General features: G+C 48.1%; 1 protein-coding gene across 2 annotated transcripts; it reads right to left on the reverse strand.

The window, feature by feature from the left end:
• Positions 1–662: 662 nt before the first annotated feature.
• L3HYPDH (trans-L-3-hydroxyproline dehydratase) lies at positions 663–12,139 on the reverse strand. 2 transcript variants are annotated; one of them, XM_051838732.2, is made up of 6 exons: positions 10,371–11,481; positions 9,606–9,736; positions 6,514–6,683; positions 3,772–3,894; positions 3,560–3,697; positions 663–1,242 (listed from the first exon to the last, which is right to left on the reverse strand). In XM_051838732.2, exons 2-6 carry the CDS (start codon positions 9,607–9,609, stop codon positions 1,117–1,119), a joined length of 561 nt encoding a protein of 186 aa, XP_051694692.1. In that variant the 5' UTR covers positions 9,610–9,736; positions 10,371–11,481; the 3' UTR covers positions 663–1,116. The 2 variants fall into 2 exon arrangements, with proteins under 2 accessions (XP_051694692.1, XP_002723072.1); XM_002723026.5 differs by lacking the exons at positions 9,606–9,736; positions 10,371–11,481 and adding an exon at positions 11,502–12,139.
• Positions 12,140–12,167: the final 28 nt, after the last annotated feature.

Raw genomic sequence — 12,167 nt, forward strand, 5'->3', positions numbered from 1 at the left:
ATACACACACTGGATCACGTTCACCGGTTTTTCCACTAGTAGCATATAACCACTGCCTGTGTTTTGTGGTTATCTAAGTATTACCAGTCTCCCACTGTTCAGCTTTTTTTGCATGGCCAGAACTTACTGAGGAGCCTGGCACTAGAAGCAGGCTAGCCTAACGCGCATCCCACACTCAGCACTCAACAAAACAGGACGGAAGCCCATTCCAACAAATATTTGCAAACTGACGGGATTTAGGTTTTGACAAAAACAAATTGGAAAAGGCTCTGTTAAGACTGCCCCTCCCAGCTTGCACTGTGGTGTAGCGGGTTAGGCCGCCACCTGCAGTGCCAGCATCCCATATGGGCACCAGTTCGAGGCCTGGGTGCTCCACTTCCAATCTAGCTCTCTGCTATGGCCTGGGAAAGCAGTAGAAGATGGCCCAAGTCCTTGGGTCCCTGCACCCACGTGGGAGACCTGGCTCCTGGCTTCGGATGGGTGCAGCTCCAGCCACTGCGGCCAATTAGGGACTGAACCAGTAGATGGAAGACCTCTCTCTCTCTTTCTGCCTCTCCTTCTCTCTGTGTGTAACTCTTTCAAGAAAAAAAAATGTTCAATGTTGGGAGGGCTACAATTTCAAAGAGCCTCTAAGATGAGATATTACAGTATTTACCACAGAGTAATATTTTAAAAGTAACAGGCTTTATCTGATATATTAATTAGGAAAGTATTCTGAATTGTTGGCATTTTGTATGCTAGATATAAGCAATGTTTATGCTGCTATATGTTTGCAAACAGGAAGATAATGACCATATTTAGGCAAGGTGTACTATTTTAGAAAGAATGGAAATTAACAGGTATATCATTTGGACATTGGTTTCACATATAAGGGTTCTTTAATAAGTTTGTGGGAAATGGAAAAAAGACGTTTATTTGATACAAAAATTTTCAAAACAAGGCATAGCTTTTTCACAATATGTATTTTTGTGAACTTTTTGAAGACCCCTCATGCTGGATTTCAGAACTTGTATTTTAATTCCATTTTCCACAAACCTCTTGAAGAATCGTTGTAATTTAGAGAACATGCTACAACAATTACTTTTAAAAGAAAGCCCTGAAGTGTCATGGAAGAAGTCACTTGAGAAGAAAGCCATCCCTCAGTGGGTCATCTTCTTCTATTATAAGGCTTGCAGTCCCCGTGTAGTGGGCTTGTCCGGATACTTCCACTATAACGGCTTTGAAGTCTCCACACGTGGCTTCCTGGGGGGGGGGGGGGGGATGAAAGGAGTCTGTTATCAAAATACTGCATTCATATGTGTCTGCTTTTAAAGTTGTACCTTCGATTTCCAGCATGCTAAAGAAAACCCAGGAGTTAATCCTATGGGCAATGAAGGTTGGAAGGAGAGGGACCTGGTCAGACTCATGCTTTGGGTAGGCTTTGCTGTAAAGTGGGGCAGACTGGAGACAAGCCCAGGAGCCCAGAAACCTGTTAGAGTCACCTTAATTCCTCAGGCGAAGGCAGTCACTGGGGTAGTTGTCAGTGAAGACACAGAAGGAGAGCATACTGATATAGGCAGGCAGAAAGGTCAGAGGGATTAGACTCATGAGCTGGAAGACCACGCCTCCGCCCTGCCCCTTTCATGACCTCACCTGTATGCCCACCTGCCCATCAGACTACTGACCACTCCCCTTTGGAAGTGACTAAAAGGCCTGGAGCCTCTCTCTTGTTCACTCTGGCCTCTGGGCCATCCCTGATGCCTGCTTGCCTGTGTGGCCCATGCGCTCTCCTGCCCACATGCTCTCTCTACCTGGCAGCCACCGGTCTACACCCTGGAAAAGCCTGGTAAACGTCTAAGCTCCTTCTCCCTTATAAAGCCTTCACTTTCCTGTGTATTTCTCTCTCTAAATCAATGTTAAAACCTTACCACGTCGCCTGTTTAATTTGAGCTGATATTCAGAATTCTTATCTGAATAGACAGCAAGGACCCTCAAAATTAATATTAAAATTCTCAAGAAAGCTAGCCGATAACAGCTACTTTGGAGGGAGAATTGAAAGACTGTTGCCTGCCATGCATGAGCAATAAGGTATGGCAGTGAGTTACGTGACTGTAGATTTCTAGTGTGCAAGTTACTCTAACTGATGCCATTACCCAAGCTAAGGAATGAGAGAGGTGGACGAAGGACATTTTAGGAAGGCAGAACTTTTAGCGAGTTGAGTTTGAGACACTTCTGGGACAGTCATTGAGATGAGTAAGGTGAACAGCTAGGAATGAGTGGTAGATTGGGGGAGAGAAGGGGCTGGAGGTGAAAATCTGGGTCGGCAGCAGCAGAGGGTTGAGAATTGGAAGTCTAAGAAGTGGAAGAAACTGCTCCCGAAGGCGTGCACTGCAGATGAGAAGGAAGCTGAGGACGAAATGTTGGAGGTAACGAGATACAAGGACGGGAAAGACGGCTGGGCTGGGATGGAGACTGAGACGTTACCTTCAGACAGGCTGGCAGAGCCAGACAGAGGCAGGAAGGTGCAAGAGAGAACTCAAGGGGTCTTCAAAGAGTCCGTGGGAAGAGTATATTACGGAAAAGTTATGCATGGACTTCAAAAATCTGTATACCAAAATAAACATTTTAATTCCATTTTCCATAAACCTTCTTTAGTCCTTCATATTCTGGTAAGCATGATTAATAACTGTAAAATAAATAACCGCAAGTCTCAACTGCAGTGTGTCTGATTTTCTAATGTCAAATCTGACATTTTTAGGAAAGCCTTATTACAAAGCTGCTGTAACATAAAGCCTCGTGGAACCTCTGCTTTGGCTAACAGCAACATAATGTAGGTCAATACAGTGTCAGTCCAAGAGACTCATATAAGCTTATTTTGATGCAAGTTTTTTCTAGAATCTTTGGATAGCTTTTTTCCCCACAACATGCATTTTCCATGAACTGTTTGAAAACCCCTTGTATTTGTCAAAACAAGCAAAAACAATTTAAAAAGTGGCATTGTTTTACTTCTTTTTTTAAAAAAATTATTTATTTAAAAGGCATAGGTAGAGAAAGAGAGAGAGACAGACAGAGATATCGAGATCTTCTACCTGCTGGTTCACTTCCCAAATGGCCACAATGGCTGGGGCTGGGCCAGGCCGAAGCCAGGAGCTTCATTTGGATCTCCCACATGAGTGGCAGGGGCCCAAGGACTTGGACCATCTTCCACTGCTTTCCCAGGCACATTAGCAAGGAGCTGGATCAGAAATGGAGCAACCAGGACTCAAACCGGCACCCATATGGGATGCCAGTGTTGCAAGTGCGCCTTTACCTGCTATGCCACAACACCGGCCCAATGTCTTAGTTTTCTTATGAACATAGTTTTGACCTTGGGGGTGTATAGAAATGACTTTGGTGACCCCCATGGGATCCACAGAGCACACTTTGAGAACCAGCGTCCTAGTTGAACAGAACTTTTTATGAGCCTCTTTTAAAATTCTCCTCTGAGAGCTGAGAGAGAAAACTTAACCCAGCAGGCAGCTCAGCCCATTCAGCCTCCTAAGTAGCACATCTGCAACCCAGAACTGAAGGTGTCACTCACCCGCACGGCACTCCCTGTGAACACGGAGCCGGTCGCACTGCTTTTGAAGGCTCTGGTTTGGTTCAGTCCCAGAAGTCCTTTATGATACTGCAGAGCAATCCGGGCTGTCACTCCCGAGCCAGTAGGGCTCCTGTCAACCTGTGCCAGAGGAAACAAGCACGTTCCAGGACCCCGTGACTTACCTCTCGTGCCTAAAATCACAGTTTTAGTACCTGTTCATCTGCAAACACACAGAGGTTGGTGGTTGGGTCCTCGGTGTAAGCATCTTTTCCATCTGTTAATATAGTTCCATACAGGAAGGCAAGGTCCTCACTGTCAGGGTGGTGAATTTTAAACTGAAAACAGTAAAAAGAAACTATCAGCCACACATGAAACTGATTCTTTTAAATTGAGAGACAGGGAGAAAGGGAGAGCTCACCCCCCTAAATGCCTGCTGCAGTGGCTAGGAGGGGGATGGACCCAGGAGCCGGGAGCTTAATCCAGGTCTCCTGTGTGTGGCGGGACCAGTGACTTGAGCCATCACTTGCTGCTTCATAGGGTCTGCATTAGCAGGTGGAGTCAGGGTACGAACCTCGGCGCTCTGATACGGGGTGCAGGGATCTTAATTGGCATCTTAACCGCTAGGCCCAGTGCCCAATCCCAAACCAATACTTTGACTCAGATGCTTTGAGCCCCTCCACGGAGCCATCCTACTCACAGGCTTTACTAAGGAACCGTGCTATTTTATACACATCTCCAAAACACACGCTCTTAGGAGCACTGGCCCTGATGCCCAGGCCACAGGCTGCGGAGCGGAGGCCACTGTACTCTATCCTGAGGAGCATGAAGGGGAGAACGTGGAGAATCAGGTGGGAGTGGCCAGAGCTGAAGGTATTACCAGCGATGGAGGAGACAGGTCGGTGAGAGGCCGTAAGCCCGAAGTTTACAAGAAAGCAGCAGCAGTCTGCACCTGCAATCGGCTAAGTGGTTCCACTGTCTCAAAAGTGCTCTTTTGGGACTGGCGCCATGGCACACTAGGTTAATCTTCCACCTGCAGCACCGGCATCCCATATGGGCGCCGGTTCTAGTCCCGGTTGCTCCTCTTCCAGTCCAGCTCTCTGCTGTGGCCTGGGAAGGCAGTGGAGGATGGCCCAGGTGCCTGGGCCCCTGCACCCCCATGGGAGAGCTGGAGGAGGCTCCTGGCTCCTGGCTTCGGATCGGCACAGTTCTGGCCGTTGCAGCCATCTGGGGAGTGAACCAACAGAAGGGAGATCTTTCTCTCTGTCTCTCTCTCTCTCACTGTCTGTAACTCTACCTGTCAAATAAATTAAAATCTCTTTAAAAAAAAGTGCTCTTTTAATTAAAGAAACTATGACTTTTCTCTGGATTGCACCAAAAAGCAAGTGAAATTATTTTGTGCCAAATGGTTAAATTATTGGCTGTCCCCTTGAGCAGAACTGATGTGTATTTGGAAGATACTATGATAAAATACTTCCGCATATTTCTTCTGACACTCCCAGGAAAAGCATGATTTAGAAAAGTAATACTACTATATATTTTAATTTTGCTATTTATGTTATAAATTGTGCTAGATTAAACCCTCAAAAATGTTAAATGGGCCCATAATAATTATTAGTGCAGTAATTAGCACAGTACCATAATTGTTAGATACTAGTTTTCATGTTATTTTTAGTACTAATATCCAAGATACTCAAATACTGTATGTGTTTTCTTTATAGGTCCCAATTCCAAGGTCATATGCAGACTGTGCCAGAAATGAAAGAATATTCTAGATCCATTTATTATAAACTGATATTATCATTCATTACAAACTTGGAAAAATCAGCTTTTCCAAGCTAAACCTAATTATTTGAATAGCTTCTTAGCAATACAGAAAACATTCAAGAATTAGGAATTAATGTTCTCTGTGAAATAAGAGTCTTATCGGATTAAAGAACTCTTATTTTGTAACCTATATCTAAATTCATTATTTTCAAGTTTTCAGAGAGAATGACCACACATAGGAAAGCACAACCACTTCGAATTAGTGGGATACTTTACAATATGAGGGTACTTTAAAAACTTCATGGGAAAATGGACTTAAAAGATAAGTTCATTTTAAATCCATATGTAGTTTTCTCATAATATGCATTTGAAGACCCCACATACATATGATTTTACCTTTTTTTGCACTAAAATAAACTTAACTTTTAATTCCATTTTTCCACATTCTGAAGTACCCTGGTACATTTACTATATGTTTAAGTAACCATAAACTATATTATTATACAAGTACTATTAAAGTTAATAAGAGCTGTCATTTATTAATGCCCTTATTAAACATTTATTATGGGCCAGATAATACTCTAAGCCCCTTTACATGTATTGGCTTATTTTATTCTTACCACAACCCAAACCCACAAAGCAGACACTTAGTAATTTACATAATTTCCATTTTATAGGTAGACAGACACATGAAGGAGGTTTGGCCAAGGTAGAACTCACAGGTAGTCTTACTCAAAGCTTCAGTTGTTTTTGGTTAAGATTTATTTATTTATTTATTTGAAAGGCAGAGTTGAAGAGAGGAGGAGAAAGAGAGAGGGAGAGAGATCTTCCATCCACTGGTTCACTCCCCAAATGGCCACAATGGTCAGGGCTGAGCCAGGCTGAAGCCAGGAGCCAAGAGCATCTTCCAGGTTGCTCACGTGGGCACAGGGACCCACGCATTCGGCCATCATCCACTGCTTTCCCAGGTGCTCTAGCAGGGAGCTGGATCAGAAGTGGAGCACCTGGGACTCGAGCCAGCACTCTCATGGGATGTCGGCACCTCAGGCAGGGCTCAACCTGCCAGTACCCTATTCTTAATACTACTACTGAGTGACAGACATATTTGCCTTTCTTTATAGACAGGATAGCCTTTATGTCTTCACGCCACAGAGGAAAGCATTTATAATGAAGGCAGCCACTGTACTGACCTGAGCTTTCACTGCTTGGGTCACTGCACTTGCTGCGTCCACAAGCACCCTTGTCTTTGCAGAACACACGTCAAGTCCTAACTTTTCAGCACTGACCAACGCATAAAATGCACCACCATACGCGATATCCACCACCACCTTTCCATGTCCAGGAACGTCCACCATGAGATCTAAAAAAGATGTATTTGGAAATGAGTTTGGTTTTAATATTTTAGCAACAAAATTCATAGCGTGTTCAATATGTTTAATCCACAGAAGTAGGGATTGGGTGGGGAGGGCTTTTCCTATACTAAAAAGGAAGCAGACATGCATTTTCAAAATGAGTAAGCATCAGGTAAATAATAGCTAAGGGGGGCGGCGCTGTGGCATAGCAGGTAAACCCAGCACCTGCAGTGCCGGCATCCTATATGGGTACAGGTTCAAGTCCCAGCTGCTCTACTTCCAACCCAGCTCTCTGCTGTGGCCTGGGAAAGCAGTAAAAGAGGGCCCAAGTCCTTGGGCCCCTGCATCCGCATGGGAGACCCAGAAGAAGCTCCTGGCTCCTGGCTACAGATCGGCGCAGCTCTGGCCATTGTGGCCAATTGAGGAGTGAACCAGCAGATGAAAGGCCTCTCTCTCTCTCTCAGCCTTTCTTTCTCTCTCTGTGTAACTCTGACTTTCAAATAAATAAATAAACCTTAAAAATAATAATAGCCAGGAGCATCTTTGTATTTTAATTTGATGTTTGCATAAGTTATAAAACCTCCAAATGTATTATTTGTCCCTACAATACATGTATATATTGCAAAATATGTAGTTTTTTCATAATACACATTTTCCACTAAATTTTTGAAGATTGCTTGCATGCATGGATTTTGAAAATTTTTTTACACCAAAAAACTTACCTTTGATTCCATTTGTTCTGAACCTGTCCACACTTGTTAACTACCTGAAGGCTTTTTTCTAGGAAATATCCTAGCGGCCTAGAGAGGGCACACCCGAGACATCACTCCTTGAGCAGTAAGAAGGAAACATAGGTCCCCATTGCGCTACTGGAAGGGTTGGAAACAGTGAGGATTTGGCAGCCTATTCACAAGCTACTTTTCTTAGCTGTAGTGGCAAAAGAAGTATTTTAAAAAGAGAAACTTGGCTATATAAACTATAAACACAAACTTCTCCGTCGCATGATGGTATCCCGCAGGCCGACTGAACAAAGCCAGGGGAAATCACTCCCCTCTGAGGTATCGCTTTGCATCAGGGTCCTTGCTTAAGCATTTTAAGACCCCAGCATACCCAAAGCTTCCCTTAAGGTCAGTTATCTGAAATCTCAAAATTGAACTTCCAAAGAGTGGGGCTGGGTGATATTTGGGGGCAGTAAAATTGTCTCTAGCCCTTCTCGAATTTTCTTCTGTACCCCTCTTCCTGTTCAAGTTAGCTTGGTGACTGTGCCCGGGATGAAGGGCATAGCCTAGGAGAGAAAGCAGGGCCTCCTGTTTGTGTTTCACAGAAACCTGTGCTCTCAGGGGGAAGACCTGTGTCAGCAAAGGGGTGTCCTTAGGGAGAAATATTTCTCCTAGAGACAGGAGGAATTCTTCCGGACTGGGAAGGGGAGGCTGCAGGGGCAGAGTGCAGAGGGGACAGTGCTGACAGTGCAGCACAGGAAGAGGCAGCAAGCCAGGAGGGGCGGGCGGACGACGCTCTGCTCCGCCAGTGAGCTGCGCAGTGGGGACCCAAGGACCCTCCTCCCAAGGCCCTGCACTGCTAACAAACCTTTGCTCACACATATGCGTGGTCTGCATCAAGTGTATGGAGGGTGCCTATCATGATAGAACTATGCGTGGATTTCAAAACTTTTTCCAAAATAAACTCATCATTTGATTCAATTTTCCACAAACTTTTTGCAGCACCCTTGTATATAGGAAGGGGACAGCGCGCGGAGAGAAGTGGCTAATTCCACCAACAGGACAAAGTGGGTGCTCAACTCTAGAAATTAAGTTATGAAAAGAAAACATCTGGGATCCAGTGGGGAAGCTGACTCAGCAGAAGTGGTCGCTGAGCCTCCAAGTGCTCCCCTGGTTCACCATTTCTGGAACCCTGGGCCTGGCTTACTTGGGATGGGCAATTGGGTAGAATACCACACCTCACTAAATTTGCTTCCTCTTTTTTAAAATGAACCATATGTCTTTTAAAGTTACTTCCATCCATTTATGTTCTATGACTTTCTTTCCCCCTCATTTTTAAAAGATGTATTTCTTTATTTGAAAGGCAGAGTGATAAGAGAGAGAGATCTTCCATCCACTGATTCACTCCCCAAAATGGCCACAGACATTAAGGCTGGGCCAGGCCAAAGCCAGGAGCCAGGAACTCTATCTGGGTCTCCCACGTGGGTTGCAGGGGCCCAAGCACGCTACCTTCCCAGGCCATTAGCAGGGAGACGTATAGAAAGCAGAGCACAGGGGACTAGAACCAGCGCCTCAGTAAGAGATGCTGGTGCTACAAACAGCAGCTCAGCTCACTGTTCCAGAATGCCAGCCCCACGAACTTTTTTATTTTTTTCCACTAAAATGACTAACATTGGAGAGATATTCTAAAATATTTGCTTCACACGAGCACATCCTGTGTGCCAGGTATGTCACATGCACTGGCCCCTTTACTCACGGCATTAGCTCCTTAAGACCACAGCCTTGCGAGGGGGCACTGTATTTTGCACCACCTCAAGTACTGGAGAGTCACTCACAGAGTAAGTGGCAGAGCTGGGAGTCAACCTCATAACCGGGTGACTCCAAAACCCAAACTCTTTTCACTGAAACATGCAACCTCTCTGCAGAACTCAATCCCGAATCTCAGGGTTTTCATTTCTTCTACACAAGCTTATCACTGGGAGTTTAATTTGATTTGGGTTTTAGCAAGCACCTCCCATGTGCCAATTACTCGGGAAGATGTAAAAGGTACAGGAGGAATAACACACAGGCTTTGCCCCTTCAGAGGTAAAACAAAGTGCACAAGGAAGACACATTTTAAAAGACGCTATAAGAGTGAATGGCGTGGAGTTTTCCAGAAAATTGAAACCTATCTCTTTAAACCACAAAAATTCAAGGATGAGTGAGGCTCACTCATGGGCGTAGGTTCAGATCCTGTTTCTGCCACTTAGTGTGGCTTTGGTGTCCTCATGTGTGAAATGGAATTGCTATTTTCTGTACCTAGGTCGTTTTGAGAAATTCATGTGATGATGTGTGTGGAGTACCTGGCACAAAAAAAAAGGGACACAATAAATGTTAATAAATGCTTAATTTCCAATAGGAATAGGGTTCTCAAGAGGACTACATACCTACATTTCCCAATCAACATATTCTCCAAATTCCATTTAGTTATTCATTCAACAAATCCTCATTAACCACCCACACTGTTGTAGGCACTGGGAGGACAGGGAGCAAAACAAAGGAGTTTGCCTTTCAGCCTGCTGGGGTGGAAATGAGCTCAGCAGCCCTCGGGGGGGGGGGGGGGGGTGGGGGTCCCGTTGTCCTCTTCTCTTTACAAACTGTGACTCTGGCCTGTGGACTTTCCTGCACCAGGTCATCCACGTGGGGAGGGGCAGAGCAGGGACTTTGACACCATCACTCTGCCTTCCATGCATTTTCCAAAGTAGAGAGGTGGGAGCGCATGCTGTTAGTTAACTCCAAGTGACCACTCGTGCTGTCACACAGTGAAGGTCTTGGGGCCGCTGTGCTGCAGGGGCCGGCTCAGTAGCTGGTGAGCCTGTTGCCAGCTCTCATTTCCCACAAACTCCAGAGTGCTGATAACCCGCTGTGGGGAAGCCCGGGGAGAGAAGAGGGGGTGGGGAGGGAAGGGGGTGGACTCAGGCAGCCCTGCTCTCTGACCTGTTCAAGCTGTTTCAGATCCAGTCCTACGCATAAATCCTGCTCCCTCCGTGGACGTGTCACCAGGCTTCCCTAAAGGGGGACGCGGCATCAGCGTGCCCAGAGGCTGCCTGCAGCTGCTTGTCCTCGCTCTAAGGCTGAAAACTGCCTGGGCGACCTTCAACACAAAGCTATGCTGGAATCCAAGTCCTCGGAGATTCAGGATCAAACTTTTCCGCAGAATGACGTTCAGGGCCTGAAGACTTTAAGGGGAAAAAGGGATAACCCTGCGCCTGCCCTGCTCAGTCAGCTCCCAGCACGCTCTCGGGCGCAGCCTTCCTGGGGACAGTACAGGGAGTCTCAGACACCCAGACCAGAGGCCAGCCCGGTGAGGGATCGCCCCTTTGTACGGATTCCCGATCCTACACAAGGTTTCCATGATACACGGGCATCTGTACCAGGGAACCGCACAGTCTTCTCATGGCGCCACGCGCCTACAGAACTCCAGTCATCTAGCATCCCACAGTGTTTCCATGCCGGTTATATATCTCACATAAAAATCATAACTATCTCATATCTCTCAACCGAACCCCAACCCCCGTGAGCTAAGCGAAGCAACATGGGCACAGAGAGGCTAAATCATCGATGTACGGTTGCACAGCTTTCAGGGGTAGCAGGATTTGAGCTCAGGCAATGGCCCGTGCGGATAGAGCCCCATCTTCTAAACTGCGGGGCGCAGGGTTCTCCAAGCGGCTGCTGGCGGCACTTCGACCCAGGAGGAAAGGGGGCAGTGTCAGCGCCTTGTGGGTGGTAACAATGTGTCACTGGGGCAAGCCGGGACCCTGGTGCCCCCTGGTGCCCTCGCTGTCCTCTGCCCCTTCCCAGACCCTGCTGGGCTCTGCCCAAATGTGAAGCCTGAGCCAGGGCTGCTGAGGCGCAGAAGGGAGCCCGGGGCCAAGCGAGCTAGAAATTCCTTCCTTCCCAGGGCCCCGGAGGGAGGGAGGATGTGCAGAATGGCACGCGCCCCGTTCGCCGTCACACGCGTGCGGTTTCCGAAGCGCCTTTTTATTAACTGCAAGCGCACGCTGGGTGGGTTAGGGCGCCGCGCGGGGTGCAGCCCAGGCACCTGCGTCCCGGCTTGCGCCGCGTTACCTGCAGCCAGCACGAAGGCCGGCACGCTGTGGAAGCGCACAGGGCCGCGGCTGCGGCCGCCCTCGCAGGCCACGAAGGCCGCCACCAGTCCACACGGGCAGTGGATGTTGACGCGGGCCTCTCGGGCGCCGAGCGGCGGGGCTGGCACCAGCCCGAAGTCCAGCGCGAAGCGGCCCAGAGCCAGCACGGCGTGGCCGCACATAGAGCTGTAGCCCTCGTTGTGCAGGAACAGGACGCCCAGGTGCGCGTCGGGCAGCTCGCTCGGCACCAGGACGGCCCCATACATGTCCCGGTGGCCCCGCGGCTCCCACACGAGCCGCCGCCGCACGTGGTCAAGGTGCTGGCGCAAGTAGCGCCGCTTGGCCAGCAGCGTGGGGCCGACCACCTCCGGACAGCCGGCCAGCACGATGCGCAGGGGCTCGCCGCCCGTGTGCATGTCCACCACCGACAGCGCCGGCGTCCCCGGGTCGTGCGGGGGCAGGCGAGGCACGGCCAGCGAGCCCTCCATCGTCCGCGTTCGGAAACTCGACCACCGCCCCGCCCCAGCGTTCGCTTTTTAAGCAAGCGACGGCCCCCAAAGAGCCAGGACGCGTGGCAGCCTCAGGGGGCGTGGCCGAGACCAGGAAGTGGGTGGGGCTGCGGCGCGGTCGTCTAGGTTACCGGGGG

The sequence above is a fragment of the Oryctolagus cuniculus genome, chromosome 20 (genome assembly GCF_964237555.1).
Source record: "Oryctolagus cuniculus chromosome 20, mOryCun1.1, whole genome shotgun sequence".
Classification (NCBI taxonomy): Eukaryota; Metazoa; Chordata; class Mammalia; order Lagomorpha; family Leporidae; genus Oryctolagus; species Oryctolagus cuniculus.